At 32.8% G+C, this 20,377-nt stretch overlaps 2 protein-coding genes across 5 annotated transcripts; one reads left to right on the top strand and one right to left on the bottom strand.

Annotated features, from left to right (window-relative positions):
• The first annotated feature begins 170 nt into the window (after positions 1 to 170).
• LOC105458146 (protein BCCIP homolog) lies at positions 171 to 5,194 on the top strand. Its single transcript, XM_011703228.1, has 3 exons — positions 171 to 361; positions 1,841 to 2,095; positions 4,437 to 5,194. Exons 1-3 carry the CDS (start codon positions 254 to 256, stop codon positions 4,974 to 4,976), a joined length of 903 nt encoding a protein of 300 aa, XP_011701530.1. The 5' UTR covers positions 171 to 253; the 3' UTR covers positions 4,977 to 5,194.
• A 4-nt stretch (positions 5,195 to 5,198) lies between these two features.
• On the bottom strand, positions 5,199 to 15,266 carry LOC105458147 (shootin-1). Of its 4 annotated transcripts, XM_011703230.1 has the most exons (11): positions 14,989 to 15,266; positions 14,663 to 14,880; positions 9,887 to 10,327; positions 8,425 to 8,538; positions 8,246 to 8,340; positions 7,953 to 8,106; positions 7,066 to 7,194; positions 6,850 to 6,995; positions 6,120 to 6,645; positions 5,956 to 6,014; positions 5,199 to 5,642 (listed from the first exon to the last, which is right to left on the bottom strand). In XM_011703230.1, the coding sequence occupies exons 2-11, from the start codon at positions 14,730 to 14,732 to the stop codon at positions 5,496 to 5,498; spliced, it is 1,881 nt and encodes a 626-aa protein (XP_011701532.1). In that variant the 5' UTR covers positions 14,733 to 14,880; positions 14,989 to 15,266; the 3' UTR covers positions 5,199 to 5,495. The 4 variants fall into 4 exon arrangements, with proteins under 4 accessions (XP_011701532.1, XP_011701533.1, XP_011701535.1 ...); XM_011703231.1 differs by lacking the exon at positions 14,663 to 14,880 and having other exon boundaries at positions 14,989 to 15,265; XM_011703233.1 differs by lacking the exons at positions 14,663 to 14,880; positions 14,989 to 15,266 and adding an exon at positions 14,541 to 14,654.
• Between the last annotated feature and the right edge of the window lie 5,111 nt (positions 15,267 to 20,377).

Genomic DNA, 20,377 nt, shown 5'->3' on the forward strand with positions numbered 1-20,377 from the left:
GTATACGAGCGATACCACGTGATACTTCGTCCTCTCTGTCTGTTGAATGATCGACGCATGCGCAGAGAGGACGAACATTACTCGTCTACCTTTCTCTCTCGCACACATCTTGGACACAGTTTTCGAGCGAGCCAACATTTTCCCTCCATGTCTATATACTCAAAGGCACACCATGCTATCCCTTCCACCATGGCGATAGCCATTGTAAAAGAAGAAGAAGACGGATAAATATTCATCTTGCACGTATGTCGCGATGGCTGCTCCAGTGAAAAAGCGTGAAATTCAACAAAAGTTGCGCGATGACGAGAACCGCGTCTCGTCCAGCAGCGAAGACGAGGAATATGAGATCACGAATGAGCAGGTGAGGGATTGCAAACTCCCATCGACAAGATATGCCATGACAATCGAACGGTTAACCTCACTCGGCGAGCACGCGGTCACGTACTTCTGCTACATAGATTCATAGTTCGTTTTATCCGAATGTGATATCTGGTATATGATATATATACGCGAAAATCATTGTCGAAGTAATCTCGTGTAGGTGAAAGCTTTGTTCAATTCTTGTTCTGCCACGATTACCACTCGATATGGAACAAAATATTGTCTATATGATTTTTAATATTCAATGTATATCTAGATTCTGGCTGTCGGTGGAAAATTATATATTTTACTTACGAAAGCTTTACTTATGAAGCTTTAAATTGATCTGCATTCTGCATTTTCAAAAATATGTCTATAGATTAGTCCGTGTTACTTGAAATTACCAAAAATGTTTACAAAATGTTTAAAAAATAAATATATCTATTGATTTTGTCAGACAATATAAAAAGATAGAAAAACTAGATTATTAATGACTAATAATTTTCTAACTGATATTTATATATGAGTAGAAATTGAAACAAATGTATTTCCAACAAGTTAAATTTTTACAGTTTAAATTTTTATGCAATATATATGTATAATAAGCTATTTATTAATGATAAATATAATGTTATACAAGATATATTTTTTATTCTGCTTCCAATCTCGAATTGAACCAAATTTTATTAGTTTAAGCTATTGGAGCGTACTGCATTCCAAAAAGTATACTGGAAATTATTGAAAAAATTAATGAAGCAATCCCTATTTCTGGGAATATTAACTAATAATATTGCAATAATTTGAAGAATATCAAAAAATTAAGAAATATACACAAAAATGGATAAATGATTCTTGCATTTACATTTTTGTTATAGTATACGCACATATGTTACACCATATTATGTAAGAGTAATTTTTTTAAGTGTATACATATACATATGTTATGCGATATTGTATAAGAAATCAAGAGATGCAATAGAAGTTTGAAAGTATCTTTCATATTTTTTAAGCAAACGATTAAGATTGTGATATAATTCCACAGTAGGAACAGCAAATTGTATTTTTATTTTTGCAACATAAAAAAATATGTGAAAAAAAATATTGACTTAAATCTAATAATTAGATATCTGTAAATTAGTATAATATAAAATTGATATAGCTTATGGTTGCTTTTTAATTCATTTAGAAAAACTTGTAACTAAATGTGTGTAGTACACTTTATTGTTATATTTTTATCCGAGCAGGAAGTCAATATTTTTCAGTTGAGGCAATCTTTCAACATTTTTATCTGATTCAAACTATATCAAATTATATATCATTACATTATAATCTCGTGATCATCACTGTCATCAGCACTGTCAAACTGCCTTCCATAAATGTTAATTTTTATGAAGTTTAGTTATATACTATATAATTAATATTATATCTATCTACTTTATAAAACAAGACAATACAATACTATAATAAGAATGAATTTTAGGGAATGGAGTTTCAAGTGGATTTTGAAGGTCGCAATCCACAAGATCCAGACTATCATGGAATTCAAACATTGCTGAAACAACTTTTTCTCAAAGCACACATTGATTTGGGTGGACTGACGGATTTAATAATTTCTCAAAACTACGTAGGATCAGTTGTTAAACAGTCTGAAGAGATAGATGAATCTGACGATGAGGACAATGACGTCAATGACGTATTTGGTATTACAACTGTTATTAATGTCTCCGATAAACAGGTAAATAAAATGGGTAATGATATAACACAGTTCAACAAAAAAAAACTTTTGAACACCAGAACGAGTCATTTTTGGATGTTGAATATGAATTCAATTATTAAATTGTTGCATTTTGAGAAATTTGCAAAAAACCTTTTATTTTGTTATATAACTACGATATTTACACACTGGAGAAATTTTATTACCTTTAAAATTAAATATATTGTTAAGACTTTTAGCCTTCAGAAGGAATTTTTTTGTATTGGCTATAACTAACAATAAGATATTTATGATTAAATATGGAGATATTATTGCGTAAAAATTGTAAATTAGTTTATTAACAATTTATAAATAGCTTTTAATTCTGTTTATTTAAACTTGAATGTTTTTTAACCAATACTCAATACAATTCTGATGTCAAAATCGATAAATTTAAAAATAATGGATTCAACATAGCGGACATCAAAATTTAAAAAATGTTTGGATTGCGAAAATTGATTTAAAAGTCTTTTATGACTTTTATACTGAGTATAAATCTAATGACATTCAAAATAAAGAGTGAAATTAAGTTATATTTTAGTTTTTTTAAGGGGTTATACCACCTTTGAAGTTTTAGAACAATACCTAAAGTTTGGGATTTTTTTGTGAGTAAATGAATACTTTATATGAAACTTTATTTTAAATCTGTTTAGAGGACATTATTGTACATATATAAGAAACTAAAAAAATATTTTTTTATTTTTCTTATGTTCAAAATGGCGGCGCACTGACAAAATCCTTTTTTTTTTTTTATCGGTTTACAGGATTTTAGATACACGGTTTGACCTTGAACAAAACACAAAGAATTTTCATTATCTACATATTAAAGATTAAAGAGATACGTAGGAATTTTTCAAAATATTGATTTTTCTCAAAATGGCAGCTATTTTAAGAAAGACTTGAACTGGTGAAAAATACACTTTTCTCGTAAAATAGCTGCCATTTTGAGAAAATCAATATTTTAAAAAACCCTTACGTACATCTGTAGTTTTTGATACGTAGACAATGAAAATTCTTTATATTTTGTTCAAGGTCAAACTGTGTGCCTGCAATCTTGTACACTGATTTCTAAAATTAGAAAAAAAGCATTCGACAAGTAGGCCAGTGTGCCATCATTTTGAACATTAAAATAATAAAAAAATAATTTTTTTACTTTATCATATATGTTAGTACAACAATGTCCTTCAAGTAATTTTTTAATAAAGTTATCTGTTTACCCAGAAAAAGGCCCAAACTTAAATATTATTTTAGGACCTCCAGGGTGGTGTAACCCCTTAATAAAAAAAAATCATATATAGAGCTTTTCCTATTACAAATTGATATCTAAATTGAAATGAATTCTTTAAATTAAAAATATTATATAAAAATATAATTATATATATTACAAATAACATTTATACTTGTATAATTCAAATGACAAATAGATATGTTATGGAATGATACCTATAGATATATTATTTGAAATATTTTCAATTTAAAGAATTCATCTTAATTTAGATATCAAATTTATATTAAATAATAATCTTTATATATAATTTTTTGCTAAAATTTAATTTAATATGTGATATTATTTCAGCTTTAAGTAATAATTGCGTTTTTAAAAACCGCCAATAATCGGCGCGCAATTTATGTTAGCTGACATTTAAAAGATTCAAAAATTAAAAATATTATTGGACAACCAACATCTAACCTTGGCTGAATGATTTTTTCTCTTATTACTTGTATACATCTATTTTACTTGCTTAAAATTATTGATAATTTAATTTTTATTCTCCAATTTGTCTATTTTGGCATTCATATTCAAGATTCATATTCAATATCATGAAAGATTTTTAAAAAAATTTTTGCAACAATCAAAATATTTCTTTAATTTTGACCGCCATAATTATATTAAATCCATTTTTAATTTGTCAATTTTGACATAGAATTTAGTAATTTTAAAAAATCCTTAAATTTAAATAAACAAAATTGAATATTTGATAAATTGTTAATAATCTAATCATAAAAGACACAAAAAATTTTGAAGAATGAAATATCCTAACAATGTAACAACTTAATTTTGATTGCAATAAAACTTCTTCAGCATGTCACATATTGTAATTATGATATGATAAAATACGTAAAAATAACTTTTTTGCAATTTTAATTGCAAATTTTTCAAAATTGTGATTCGATGGAACAACTTACGACCGGATTCATATTCCGCGTTCAAAAAAATTATGGAAAATGACTAGTTCTAGTGTTTTTTTACTGTGTAATTATTGTCAGGATATTTATTCATATGTCTCTATCAATTTTATTTATAAAAATTATTTTTTTTCAGAACGTTGTGTGTATACAACAACTGAGACATTTACTGAAACAGTTGGCAGATGAACACGCAACTGACGCAGTTAATACTATGATAAAAAATATATTGGAAAACGACGCGGCGCAATTAGGTTTGTTCATTAATGAAAGATTTGTCAACATTCCCGCCAAGATTTCAGTGCCACTACTTGAAAACCTAATTTCTGAACTAAAACGTGCCAATAGCAGAAATATGCCATTCAATTTTTCCTATTATATACTTATATGTAAATTGTATAAGTCCGAAGATAAAAAAGCCGAGAAAAAGACGAAAAGCAAGAATAAAAATGCCGGTAGTGAGCAATCGATAGTGTGGAGTAATCCAGAGGAGGAGATCTTTGCGGAAAATGCAATTGTTAGTTTCGAATTTTCCGTCGAAGAAGAAGCGGACAGTGGTTTATCCGGAACGTGGACGGAAACAGATGATGAGATGGTACCTTACAGACGAGTACTACTTTTTGAAGCTTCGAAATTGCAATCGATATTTGAGAAAATACAGAATCAGTTTTCTTAATTAGTTTCATAAATAGTGTCAATATTTTCGTAAACGAACGATACGGCTAAATCCTGTGCAAAAAAACTTCCTATTTATGAACAGATATCCTTCTTAAAGATAGTTTTTTATATATCTGCATATATATAATATAATAATAATATAACAGTACGTTACATTTTTATAACATATGTGTACAACACTTATACTATAAACTATTTCTAAGAATTTCACCCATACTTCTTTTTCATTATTTTGTCTTTATTTCTCTTAACATGTAACTTACAAAACATTTGCAAAATGGCCATTAATCTTGCATTAGATCTCGTTTAGCTTAAGGTTTTTAATACAAAAATTACTTTTACAGTCAAATAAATAAATTTTGGTTGAGCAAGACAGATCTATAAGAGAAAATGTACACGTAAAATAATAGAATATATTGTATTGTCACATAATGATAATGTATAATTTTTAACTCATCGAGACTCGTCGAGCTTTTGTTGGAATTGCAAATTGTATCCATTCAAATAATCCTCATTACTATGGCGCCGTGTCTGTAAATTTGAATGATTGCCTTATTGGTTTGGCTCTTCGTCTCATAGTACCAAGAATATTTAGCATTTCAGAAACTGCTGGCGGCTTACTCTCCGCTTCTTGTCGTCTTTTTCTCTCTTCTTCTCTTTGTTTCTGAAATCAATGTTCTCAATGAAATCAATCTTACTCAATTATGCATGTTAGAAATCGATCAAAAAAAATACTGCACATTTTGTTCAAAAACACAAACGTCCAGAAGACGTAAGGATTTAAAGAATGTTTGAGAAATTAATGTTACTTCAAACATATTTATCACGGGTGCTAATTTTTATTCTAAATATACTTAAGATCACAGCACTAATTCCGTACAAGGCTCACTAGCTCTTCTTTTGATACTTTGTTTAATTAATTATATGAGCCAGTCTGATATCTTTGTAATATTTATGACGTTTTAAATCCAACTTACATCCGTTTGCTTTAGTGTGAAACGTCCGCCTTTAATTTGATTAATAATATCGTCGATAGCTGAAAATTAGATACATATGATATTGCGATATGTATAACTTTCATATGTTTACAATAGAATAAAACGAAATAATTTATCCATGAAACAATAGATTGTATAATTACCGGGTTGTTGTGCGACCACAGGCGTTTTTTTCGGCGTGATGCCAAGCATATTTTCCATATCGCTTACAGCAGAGGTCAATTTTTCTTTGGTCAGCAATTTTATCGATGATTGACCGATCGTCGACATCGGCGGTGGTGGAGGTGGTGGCGGTAACGGTGGTGGTGGCGGTCTCGAAGCTTTCTCCTCTAGCTCGTTGATTTTTTGTTTGAAACACTGTACAACGTTTTCCAGCTCCTCCATCGATTTTTCGGCCCTCTCGGCTCTCTGAACAACTACCTCTAACTCGGACTCCGCAAGCTTCAACTTCTCCTCGACAATCTCGAATTCTACATTCGATTCTTTCTCCTCTAATTTCTCCTGTAACATCTGCACTTGAGAAGCATGATTTTGCTGTTCCTCTTCCAGTAGCCTTTTTAGAGATTCCACTTCTTGCAAAACGGCTAACAATCTTCCGTTCGGATCGTCTCCAACCTCGGCCATAAGAAGAGCGCTTTGATGTGCTAAGACGTTTCGTTCTTTCTGGACCTAAACAAACAGCCAGCGCGATATATGAAAGTGATTACAATCTTTAATACTCTTTAAATCATTTTTTATTTTTTATCGCGCACATTAAAAAATATATAGTTTTATTTTAAGACGATAATCTAAGTAATATAAATAATTTTTAAGTGAATGTAATAATTAAATAATGTATTTAACGAAATTAAGTTAAAGATCGTAATGACATACCCTTTCGGCTTTCATTTTCAGAATTTTCGCACTTTCTCTCTCGCGGTCGCATTGCGTCTTCAGAGTCTGCACCTCCTCGGCCACCATTTTCGTGACTCTTTCCATATTTTCCTTGTGCACTTTCATCTCGTTAATTTTCTCCTGGTCTGCAATAGAAACGAATCGGTTTACCGCATTTTGTTTATGCGAGATTATATGGAAAATTTTCTTTTATACCTTTTTGTCGAAGGATCCTTTCCTCCTCCAGTTGCGTGGTCAATTGCATCACCTGTTCCTGCGCTTCGAATTCCTGGAGCCGCGCGGAATGAAGATCCGTTTGTAATCGCGCTATTTCACCGCTCAGTTCTGAAAACGAATGTTCAATTTAGGACCGATTGTCTCATTATTGGCTGCCTTATTCTATTTTGTTTCTTTTGTTTAACTTCAATCATCAAAAAAAAATACTTGAAAAAATAACGTATGCACGTAGTGACATGCAAAAGAACTTGAGAAATATGCATACATAGTAATCTATATCTAAGATATATGTTAACGAGTTTAAAATTTAAATAGATATAGATTGTGGCTCGTAAGAATAAAATATTATTACTTTTTATCTTTATAATATTGTTACTTTTATCTTTTATCGAATATTCGAAGCTTCAAAGTTAACTTCGACCTGTCGAAGTTTAAGGTGTTTTCGAAACTTCGAAGTTTTGAAAAATTAAATTTTCTTAGATGTTTTATTAATCATTATTTTTCCTTATTTGCACATATATCAAGTTTAATTATTAATTTGTAATATTTCAGGTTATAATACTTTCAAATTTTTTAGGAATAATTTCGTATATATATTAATTCTTTTTATTTACAATATTTGTTCTGAATAAATTTATTATTTGCACGAATGTATTTTTCGAAACTTTAAAGCTTCGAAACAATTCGAAAATTTTAATGCCGAAGCTTCGAATATTCGAAGCTTTGAAGTTCGAATGTCGAAGCCTTCGAAGCAAATCACCAGCCCTAATTATAATAATTCAATAAATCTCGCCTTTGGCTTTGGTCATGTGTATCCCCTGTACATAATAAGCGCATAAATCAAATAAAACTGCAGCCGCACTGACCTTTCACTGTTTGTCTCAACTGGTCTAAATCTTCGAAGTTCGAGTCCACTTCGTCGGATACGTCAAAATGTAGCGACTCATCTGGATTACTATGTAGAAACTTCTGCGCCATGATCTGAGATCTTCGCTTCAGTTCGCGGTTTTGTCGGTACCACTAATATAACAAAATTGTATACTATTTCAGAACACCTATATGTATATCACTTAAGCAGTGCATCAGTACTTTTTATGTTACGCACATACGGATTATTACAGACAATATGCAGATTAAATTACAACAAATAGGTTGTTACCTGAGAGGCTTGTTGCATTGCTTTGTGCATTGCGTTTAATTCCACGTCATACTGGTGTTTTAATTGCTCGTATTCTTTACATACCGCTTCAGAAACTGCGGAAAAGGTATAAGAATTTGATAACTTTGGAAAAGATTTTCGACTATATTATGAGGTGAAACTTCAAATTAGCTACACACCTGTTCGCAACTTTAGTAGCTTCTGCTCTTTATCTTGAACCTGCGATTGCAGCACATTATTTTCCCTCTGCAGTTGTTGATATTTTTTCTCCAAATCTGTATGCTCTTTATTCGCTGCAAAAGATATTCGATTATGAAATGTAATTTAATTTCTATCATTTTAATTTTAATTTCTCCTTCTAGTTATTATATAGTTACGAAACGGCACACGGATATACGTGGGTAAAATGAGTCAGTTATCAAACATCGCGATTAAGTCAATCAGATTAAGGTCACATAATCCGTGGAATTATTGAGAAACGATTGATGATGTCACCGTTCGTTTCTAAAAAGAGTTCGCATTATGGAACAAAATTTCAATGATGATGGAACAGTCATCAAATGTGTATAAGATAGTCTTTTGTTCAATAAACAGTTCGAAAAAAGTAAAAAAATTGTACTATGTACACACGCGTTAAAAGTTTTATGCAGACGTTTCGTCAAGTTTTAATTGACATATTGTTTTCCTGTCTCTTCATTCTTTTTTCTTTTTGATTCTAAATACATATTATCTTCAAATATCTTTACTAAAACACTGACGCGTCGCATTACATGTTTATGCATGGCACGAATCGCTTCGTCGAAGCGACGAATCGACGAAGCGTTCGTCGATTAAATATAAATCGTATTCGAGCGACTTTGAGAAAATTTTTAGAACTCTGCTCGCCTTCGCGACGCGACCAGCATTTTAATTTTCGACGCCTGTCCTTTTCGCGTAAACTAGAACGATCAGCCCCTTCACTAATCGTCCGTCAATCGATGCAAAATAAACCGTTCCGAGAATACAGATATCCCATAAGTGATTCACGTCAAATATTTTGTCCCCGTCGATTTATAATTCCACCGCGTATAAACAGTGTGACTAATGGAGCGTCATTGCCTTCATTTTACATGCAGAAGTGAATCACGACATGATAATCGCCTATACACGACATTCTCAGTCGATTATCTGTGAACTGTGTGGTGAACACACTTTCCATTATTCCATTATTTATGATATTTCGTTGATAAAGGTCTTATAGAAAGATCAACGTCGAATCATTTAGTCAGCTCGGCACGCCCAAATATCGAAGGAATTCTTGAAAATAACAAAAGCGATCTTGTTTCCATTATTCAAGTACAAATATGTATACGTTTTATATTGTTTTATAAATAGTCGTTTAAAGTCACTCTCCTCACCTTAACAATTAGTATAAGGACGATTTAGTCATAAAAACGATATACGGACGGCATCGAATCGTTCGAAAACTATCACTCCAATAACGTAAACGTTGAACTTCAAAGATAGTTAAGATATGTCTACTTATCAATAAGTTCAAGATTTATATTTCCGAGAACTAACCATTGTGTCTAATAAGTACATCCACGTCGCATCAGTTATCTGTTTGACTATCGCGTCATTTGACACTTAATTAGTAATTACCAGCTTCGCTCTTCTGCAGCAGGTGTTTTCGCCTTTTCTCCGAATCCTCATATTTGCCCTTCCACTTGCTCTCCAAGAAGCTGTTACTCCTATTGAGCCGGATGACATCGCTTGTCTTGCAAGGGGGACTCATCGGCGGCGCCGACTTTTCCTCGGACTTTCGCATTTCAATGCTGGAAGTTGACAGTTGATTGTTGTTGCGCGACCTCAACTGTACGACTGAAGCCTCGAGCTTCTCGAAGGACGCTCTTTGAGCTGCGACATTGCCTGTTCCGCGGCCGAGCTTTTCGAAGGATCCTCGGCGCTTCGGAGGACATCTTTCTTGAGCCTTGAAAGCGGCCGATATTCTCGGCACCGGAATGTGAGAGTGAATCATGTTCGGAGACGTCCTCTGTGGCTCCGTGCTCAGGACAATGTTGAATTCCGTCCTATTCATGATGCCTGCGAAAATAGGCGCACTTGTGTTATCTTGTTTATTATAAGTGATAATGATGAAGTGTGAAAAGAATTTCAGAGTCTATTGTTTCTCGATCTGAGAGTACTAAGTCCGCGTATCTTTTTTCAAAGAGTACTTTTTTCAAAGAGTACAACGTATTATTTAAATATTTGATTTATTTTATGATAAAGTACGATGGGAATATAATTTTCTGTGACTTATAGTAAAAGAATCTTTCGCTATTATTATCGTTAAAAAGAAAGAATGTATAGATACATGTTTTATCGTACTTTTACTTCATTTTGTATAATTTTGTGTAGTAATTTTACAAGTACAATTTTATTATGATATTAAACACGAAATATATTGTATATTGATTCCGATAAATACATCGAATCTTATCGTTGAGAAATTTATGTTTGAGAATGATAACGCACTTTTACAAGTGTCTTGGATGAAGAAACAAAATTCCTAAAATGCATCTTGTGTACATAAATTCTTCATGAACAACATCATCGTTGATTCATTAAATTACATAAGCATCGACATCGGCAAAAAAATAAACGCGCGCCCCGATTAGATTTCTGGATACAATTACCCAAGAAACGAAACCATCCAAATGCATATCACTACCGGTACTTGTAAAGGTTAATAACATTGGACATTTCTATAAATAAACGTATTGGTCTTACCCTCGGCAAAGCAAGTTTAAAATAACTGCTGCGTCAAATATTCTTATACGTCTAATTCCGATTAATTCTGTACGAATCGTATATAAATTTATCAATATTTTTCATTTACGAGTACTATTGTTTTTTTATACTATTAGATTTGGATCGATAAAATCAATTTAAAATTATTACCTCAAAGGCTGAGATAATATCGCAGCAGATTCGTTACAGTGAATTTTAGGATGCTTATAGCATCATCATCGAATTAACGATTAAATTAATGTGTGATGATATTTCAATTTTAGATTATGATTGCGTTCTTAAAAGTTTGGCAGTAATCGGCACGCAGTTTACTATAAACATTAACTAAAATTAAAAAATTAAAAATATTATTAGGCACCAATATCTATAGCTTCGGCCGAATTTTGATGATTTTCATTATCATTTTATTGTATACATATAGCGACAAAAATTCAAAGTTATTGCTAATGTTAAATAATTCATAAAAAGAGAAAAGTTTTTTTAAAATATACATGTTTTATTAACTATTATTTATAATTTTATAACATCTAAATATATTATTTTATAATTTTATAACATAAAGATCATCGAACTAATAGCAGAATATTATACTGCGCTCAATTTAACCAAAACTGTAGATTTTTAAATAATGATTATCGCAATTATTACTTAGACCTTCAATGAAAAAATTTTTAAAAATTTTATCTATTTTTATCTGCTAAATATGAATTCGTTGTTTAAATTTGGCTATATACCTATATTATGTCATAATTTTGAGAAAAAAAAACATCAAATGATGAAGATTTTCATGACGTTACAATTTTGGCAATATATATATACATTTTCCTAAATTTTATTAATCCCCTTCTCCTCCTCCTCCCTTCCTACATACACACATGCAAAAGTATTAACTTTTATCTTTAAAATGCATTTCGTTTTGATACAAATTTTCTTCTTCGAGATATATAGCAATTTAAAATTAAGAAGATTATAAATCTTTCATATAAGAGATTTTGACTTAGCATAATCCGATTATATCATGTATAAGTACAAAATACTTTCCATATAATGCTGTGCTAATATACATATTAAGATAGAATTAAATGCCTTTCCCACATATTACAAAGGGAAAAAAGCTATTTTCTAATTGCTTTATCTCAAAAACGAAAAATCATACTGAAATATATGAAACAAAATGCATTTTAAAGCTAAACATTGATACTTTCACGTAGCATTAATGAAATTCAGAAAAAAATTTGCTGTCGATGTTATTAACGTCATGAGAACTCAAAATCATCATTTTTTGCCTCTGATGCCACATTTTTCAAATTGATAGCCAAATTTAGAGGTTATTTTTGGAACACCAAATTTCTATAAAACTATAGAACATATTTATAAAAAAAAGTTTTATGATCAATCTTCAATTTTGCAGGTCTGTGTTAATTATTGTGCTCGCGGATCAATACCTCAATGTGCTCATTGTTTTATATATAATATCACACTATTATAAAACTAGCAGAGAGAGATTAAAATATGTATTCTTGATAACATCGAGCGTACACACGCGTTCATTCACACCGCGAAATACGATTCCCGGAACAGAGGTTTGTGCGTTTCTAAAATAGGATTCCTCCAAAAGTTTACCCGAGAGTTTAGGTTTAGACGCACGTGTTCAGCTTCACGGGAGCAAAGGCAAATAGCTCTCCCGCGGGCCGTATAAAGTTAATTCGTCGGAATGCGCGTCTGTGTGTCGGGGGCTCGTGCGACCCGATCATTAAACCGGCGCGACGTCGACGAAGGGTCGAACGGTTTCGTCCGCTTTCCCTATAAACCTAAAAAAGTCCGCCAGGTGTTACAATCGCTTCGATAATATCTCGAGCGTAATTTACCATTCTGACTTCCACCAACGTCCCTGTCGCTCGCTCGTCGAGCGCGAAAGTCGAGAGAGGCTCGCAAAAATTCGCTCGACCGAAAACCAAGACCAGGATACTTGAGTGGAATACACAATTCCTCGGCATTCAAGATGTCAATTAGTCTTTTCATTTGCATTCGAATGCGTGCCTAAAGCAGGAGAGGCGTTCCCAGTGTTGAAATCGATAAACTGGGTTCTCAAAGCGCGCTTCAAAATAGGAGCACGCTTCACACAAGCGAAAACATACAAGTTATTTGGTACTCGATAAAATACTCGAATAAGAGATATTCATTAAGAAGCGCATCGAATTAACGCAATCGCAAAATTAATCTTCAATTCAATTACCATTTGATCGGAATTTAATACGATTATTTGGAGAGATATTTTGAATTAGATTTCACATCCGAAAGGCAGGCAAATAACTGATATATAAACAAAAATTTATTATATAGGTAAATTGATATATAATATTATATTATGTATTCTATTTAAAGCAAAAAAGATTTAATTTTTAATTTAGCACAACAAGACGAACGATTGTACACACTTTATGCCACGCTTATCGAGCGGTTAACGGACTTGCGATCTTTTTTGCCTCGCGTTTGCTACAGTATAACTAGTGTTATCGATCGTTGCACCGCACATTAATTTTATTACGTGTAGATACATTTCTATACACATGTACGACATAAATACTGACGTGCATATTCGACGTTATGCATTAGTAGAGTAGCGAGCCAAGTGTCCGATAAAATCCGACTGATAGCGCACGGACTATATAAAGTTTGCATATTCAGGATGTACCACGAAAATGCATGAGAAGATAGTGCTTCCAAGTAAAACGTACCTCTACACATGTCAATCACTGTGAATCACTCATAATTGAAATAATCAGAGAAACATACGTTGCGTTTAAAGAAAATTGGCAGAAAGTGACATGATGATTCGACAATTATGTTAATCTATCATTGTCAATTTATTTGAATAATATTGGCTCTTTTGAATATTATTGATCGATAATTTTAATGTTAAAGTATATTTTTGTCTTGTAACAACACATCTGTTTCGTTTAATTTTTTTTGTCTACGATTTAGTCAATTGTTTCTTTTTACTTAAGAAAGACTATTTATCAATTTATTTCTCCGCAAATTCAAGAGCGCGTTCATCTCTTTATTATTATTATAATAAATTAAACAAATGTCGAAATTCGAGAGGTAGTTTTGCAATAACAGGATTTTGCAAACCAGCGCACGCGACGTAGGTATATATGTACACTCGCTTATAGAAAGGTTGCAACATTTTTATTTTGATGGATTTTGGAATGCAGTTTTGCTCGTGGGCGATTGAACATAATTGGTTAGATCCATTGGTAGCAAACAATCGCTCGGTGAATAGACTGTGTTCCGAAAATGATTAAAAAAAAGTGTCGTAACCTTTCTGTGAGCCAGTGTACATATACGTGCGATCTAAATTCGATTAAACGCGGAATGTGCAATTTTCGTTTTCTTTTTTTTATACCAATCGCAGTCTACCGCAATTACGTCCATCAATTCGCTCGAGCAATTTAAAACAAAGGCCGTAGACTTTTAATTGTCAATCACGTCGTATACGTACGTGCGGCGTAGGTACTAATGGACTTTGGAGTCGCACGTCAGATCGCGATCGTGTAAGCACACCGAGGTCCTTTCACTTTACCTCTTTTGCATCAAAGAACGACGACTTGTTTCATTACTTACACGCGCGATGCATAGATCTCGAAGAATCGCGGATGCGAACAGAACGCGGAACAATATTCGCGCAACTCATACCGTCTCGCCGTGTCGCCGCGAATAATCGCGTGATAGTGCGATTACTTTCCGAAATCGCGCGGGTTCCCCTCGGGTCGGGATTGACTCGCAAAGAGACGATCGATAGCGGGTACCGCGAGATAAATCCCAGTAAACACAGATTATAACTGCAATGTTGTAATATTATAACACTCTAACTATATTGCAGAAATATTACAATATTGCTGTAATATTATAATTTGTGTTTGCTGCGAACGACAGACGGTTGCACTCACGCTTGTTCGTTGCACCACCACGTGAGGTCGAAAGTATCAGTTTCTCTATTTCCTTTCTTATTTTTCTCTCGACGAGGGTACGGCACGAGTCCCGACTCCCGCGCGCGGTCAGACTCGGATCGAGTCGCAACTCGCACGGCGAGAAACTCCGTGCGTGCGTTCTCCTTGACGCGCGTCCACGAGCGTACTGGCAGTCTACTGGCTCCGCGCGAGCGCGCGTGCTTCGTTGTAACGTTACATTATCTCTCGTGGCACCGCGTGGACTACATGCGAAAGAGAATGCGGGAGAGCGTCGTTTTCTTTAAGGAAAACCGACCGAGCGTGAGTCGCGCGCACACGCACCTTCCGCGGAGCTATAGCGTACCACGCGGTAGTCTTCGACACGCCGCTGAAGGTGCGTTTTATCGCGATTCGGATAGCGTGATGAGCATTAAAGTTCATGGCACATAGAAAAACGTAAAGCAGTAAGATGTAAGCAGTAAGCAAACTGGCCAATCACAGTAGAAAAACTTGAGGCAATAATCTTACATTCTCTACTGTGAATGGCCAATTCACTTACTGCTTACTTCTTACGTACTGCTTTACGTTTTTTTATGTGTTATGCACCAATTAGGGCTTATTAGGAATGTCGAACTTTATTATTATAATAAAAGGAATGTCAAATACCAAGAGGTATCATTGCAATAACACGATTTTGCAAATGAGCACGCAATACATACGTGCGATCTAAATTCGACTAAACGCGGAGTGTGCAATTTTCGTTTCTTTTCTTTTTTTTTTATACCAATCGCAGTTTACTGCAATGCCCGTCAACTCGCTCGCGGAATAATTTAAAACAAAGACCTCAGTGACTTTTAATTATTAATGTGACTTGTAATTGAAAGAAGATAGATATCACGTCATTAGCGGAGCGGCGATAAACTTTGACGATGAAATATTATTCGAAAGAAGCATAAAATGCGGGAAAGACAATGTCACAGATATATCTCGTATTTTTTAAATAAATTTTTATATCTCGCTCTTTAAGAATTTAGTCATCTTTATCATGTACCTTCCAAGAATAAAAGAAAATAAAACGCACAGTGTGTATCTTTATCTTTTTGAAGAAACATGTCTGAGTTGAAGAACATTATTCTTCAGCAATAAAAATTATAGCCGCTGTCATTTATTGATTTAAAAATGTTTTAATTCGTCTTTTCTTATTATTTTAACGTAAGTAAAAATTCAAAAAATTGAATTATTTCGAGCTGCTTCCAACGCATGTTTGATACTGCGCGTCTGAAAGGAATTTACGCAGTTAGTCAGCATTGCAGCTGAGTACACAAAAGGCGATCTGTATAGAGTTACAAATAATGAGTAAAAACTCATGTATTTATCATTAGAGCTGCAGGATTTTACGAATTATACATCGAGGTCTAGGGTACTAAATAAGTTTACCGAAAACTAAAATAGAAATATGTAATTGAAAAAGTATTAAAAAATATACGTGTAATAAAATATCAAAAGTAATAAAATCATGACAAGAAAAAATTTACGTTGTTTAAAACAAAGGAATTGAAATTGTAATATAATAGAATTAATTGTTAAAAAATAATTTTAAAAATAATAAATGTTAATAATAAAACATTATAGATTAATAAAAATTTTTTATTCGCTGAATTATTTATTTTTTATCAGAGCAAATCGTTGTCATTTAGTCAAGAATCTTAATCACTTTATTTAACATCATTAATAAATTATTGGATTAAATTATAATTGAAATTCAGAACAATAATTTAAATTGTAGTCGAATATTCTATAATATTTATTAGATACAGAATATATACATATAATTATCGCAATTCTATTGGATTATCTAACTGGAAATATTCTCCAGGTATGATTTGCTTCCTTTGCAAAAAGTTTCTTAAATTCTATACAAGGTTTTTTTATTTCAGTGACTGGGAATGATTTAATTGCGACATAAATACAAGTGTGTATCATAATAATGTATGTTACAGATATGTCTGAAGAATTCAATGCAAGATAACAACGGAGACATAGCGACTGTGCGATTACGCTGATACCAGTCTCGTCTCGTACATATGCAGCTGCATGTAGAATCGCGCGCGAAACTTTATATACCTAATATACCTCACGTATAAGTGTACGCCTGAGTCACTACTTCTGAATAATCGCCTGACAATTCTTTATCCTGCATAAGTCGTGGAGGCGCATTGTTGTCGCGGTTTCACAGGAATATATCGCGAAGGAGATGCAGTTTTGTTTTGAATTGCTATACGTATGTTACATGCATAAGTATATGGCTGTGATATGTAAATTTGAGGGAGAAATGAGAGAATCAGTTTCGTTGCGAAAGAGATTATTGCTTTAGTATTTTTCAATAATTTTACGAAAGCATGTTCAGTATAAGATCGAGCGCGCCAAGTGTACAAAAACTCATTTGCTTTAATTTTTAGGACTTAATTTAAGTTTTGCATCCAAATTGTATCATAATAGAATCTTAATTTGAATGGATTAAAAATGTTAAAATTCATAGAGGAAATCAGGTGAGTGCACAGTTCGCCATAAAAATTTTTGGAAACGACGGGAAATGATACGACTGTTGGATCATTTTTTACGTAAAACGGAGAGTCGACCATTATAAGATAAACAATTAATAGCAATCGCGATTACGTGGATCGATGATAATCGATGTTCCATTACGAAGCGATAAATCTTCACGTTTCTGGGGGAAAGGGGATCGGTATAAAGAGAGAGAACAGCACATCTACATTACGGAATACTAACAAGTAACTACGCAGAAGTGATTTGCCGCAATTGTATAAAGTCTATAGGAAAAACTAGGCGTGCGAACTATCACGTGGTTCATGCATTGGAAAACGTACTTGGAAACCGAAAATAAAGCACGATTCAATACTTTCGTTTATAATCTGATGTGAAAAGATGCAAACATATCTTCTTCCTTTAATGGTCAATTATCTGCAATATGTATTAATTATATATCAATGACAATTAATATTAAATTGTTATATTATTACATGTATTTAAATTAATACATTAAATGTTAATATGATAAATTAATTTCTACCGTTAATTACTTAATGTATATTAATTGATGAGTGGACTTGTACTTTCTCAAGAAGATTAAATATTCACAATTCTAATGTCTTAAGATATAGATTTGAGAGTATCAGAAATTCATAATACCAGATTTATATATTTACTTTAACGTTTATAAATTATATATGTAATCTATTTATCAATTTGTACTCGATCAAAAAAAGTCTATGTATAACAAAAAATGTGAGATTAATCGGCCAAGGACGAGCAAAGGTAAAAGTGACATAAAATAACTAAAAAAATTCAATTTTAATAAATAAATAGTTTAATCTAACATTTAGTCACATAAGAAAAGGGGGGGGGAAAAGATAAAAATGTTCGACACAATGAAATCACAGCGTGCGCCGATAATATATATGCCATTTAATTCTCGTACCACTATAGTGGTGGTGGATTCGACATTTGTACAGTATCCATTGTTTTAGGTTTTATATATTCTTTTTATATTAGTTAACTTAAATATATCGATATTAATTTATTATGTCCGTTTACTTATTTATTTAAATTTTGATCTTCAATTTTACTTATTGACTTTTTAACTTCAACTGAGGAAGACTCTATGAGTCGAAACATTTTGATTTTAACTACACGACATTAAACTATTTATTTATTAAAATTGAATTTCTTTAGTGATTTTATGTCACTTTTACCTTTGCTCGTCCTTGGCCGATTAATCTCACATTTTTTGTTATTCAAACATGAGCTTAACATTATAATTAATTAAGTCTACGTATAGAGTCTTTCAGGACAACAAATTCAACGAATCCGACGATCGGTATTTTTGAAAATGTGCAACAATCTACACGGCGATTATTGCAATCAGTTTAAAGGTGGTTATTTTGAGCACTTTGTTATAAAGGCAGCTCCATATTATTAGAATATAAATATAACTACAACTCGGAAACAAAATCAAATGGGGCACATATTTATATGTATATATAAACTTGTATTATTGTCTTTCCTGTTCATTGTATCTTCTATTCACCAGTGAAGTAGGTCCCACATATTAGGAAACGCCGTACAGAATTATATAATTATGGGTGTTTCCTAACATGTGGGATGTGTATATTTATATTTGATTATACATATATGTATACTTACATATGTTTTTATAGGACATTATATAAATTACAATGACGCTTATAGTAAATGCAAAATATCAATTCAAAAGTGAGGCATGAGCTTGCTTTTTATGTTAGAATTCATGAAGAAACTTCAGAAATACGTACAGAAGCTCTCCGATTTTATCGACAGAATCTTTTAGACAAAGAGCTCGCGAAGGAAAACGCGACGATTATTATTTGTATATATGTATGCACGCGTGAACGAAGTGATCGGCGCATCTTTTGCGACTTCGACAAAGAGTCGCGCTTTCGACCGTGTCTGCGGTGCCTCTCGAATTGCGCGGACGGTGCCATCGTTAAACGACTTTATTGTCTGGAATCATGCTCCTGCTTCCCTTCGACGTGGCTGCAGAGATGTATGACTCACGCTCGTCACTCGCGTAACGGGTGTCCTGGCATTCCGTCGAACCGGCGGTCATGTGTCATGGACTGGGTTATCCGGTGTTCGAGATTACGTCGAGGAAGATCGAGTATTCGAGCTGCGTGACTCAGACGGTACAAAAAATTCTAATGGACGGCTCTAGATCAAGACATTCTTTCCTTGACTTTTCCTCAAACCAAACTCTGCCATTGTTCTCTGAGAAATTAAAATTATTTTAAATCTACATTATACATATAATATATAGGTAACCAGGATTCACAAGAAAATATAAGAAGATTGTGAAAAGATTTGTAATGATAATTTGTAATAGAGACAATTTCTCTTTTCCTCTCCCTCTCTCTCGTAATTAATATCGAGAAAAAAAATTTTAATTTTATTATAAAATAAAATACATTGTTGGTATACTTTTAAATGATTCGACTTTGCATTGTTCACGTTAGTATAATGTTAGTATGCGGGCGTCACGATGCTGTTGCAACGTGTTACGCGCTCAACCGGAGAACTGATTTTTGCGAAACGCCTCGATTATGATGCGACGCACTTCCTGAGCATATTTTAACGCCGGATAATACAGCCATTTTATGCTGGTTGGAACGAGATCGCAAACACGGCGAAATATATGCATTTGCAATTTGTAGTAACTGCTCCATCGTTAATTCTGTTTATTGTCAAATAAATAGAAATTCATTCCGATGTCCGACACGAATTACAAACCATCCATTAATTAAAGCGAGCCTAATGCGAAAAATTTTTAAAAATC

The sequence above is a fragment of the Wasmannia auropunctata genome, unplaced genomic scaffold, assembly GCF_000956235.1.
Source record: "Wasmannia auropunctata unplaced genomic scaffold, wasmannia.A_1.0 LD334635.1, whole genome shotgun sequence".
NCBI classification, from domain to species: domain Eukaryota; kingdom Metazoa; phylum Arthropoda; class Insecta; order Hymenoptera; family Formicidae; genus Wasmannia; species Wasmannia auropunctata.

What these genes read in the sequence shown, in the direction of transcription:
- LOC105458146 (XM_011703228.1), top strand. Translation starts at nt 254, where the DNA reads ATGGCTGCTCCAGTGAAAAAGCGTGAAATTCAACAAAAGTTGCGCGAT. An exon ending in ATGAGATCACGAATGAGCAG is followed by an intron (nt 362 to 1,840) that starts GTGAGGGATTGC and finishes AATGAATTTTAG; the next exon opens with GGAATGGAGTTTCAAGTGGA. An exon ending in TTAATGTCTCCGATAAACAG is followed by an intron (nt 2,096 to 4,436) that starts GTAAATAAAATG and finishes ATTTTTTTTCAG; the next exon opens with AACGTTGTGTGTATACAACA.
- LOC105458147 (XM_011703229.1), bottom strand. Translation starts at nt 13,063, where the DNA reads ATGCAAATGAAAAGACTAATTGACATCTTGAATGCCGAGGAATTGTGT. An exon ending in GTTGAGACAAACAGTGAAAG is followed by an intron (nt 7,195 to 7,952) that starts GTCAGTGCGGCT and finishes ATTCGTTTTCAG; the next exon opens with AACTGAGCGGTGAAATAGCG. An exon ending in AAGGATCCTTCGACAAAAAG is followed by an intron (nt 6,996 to 7,065) that starts GTATAAAAGAAA and finishes TTTCTATTGCAG; the next exon opens with ACCAGGAGAAAATTAACGAG.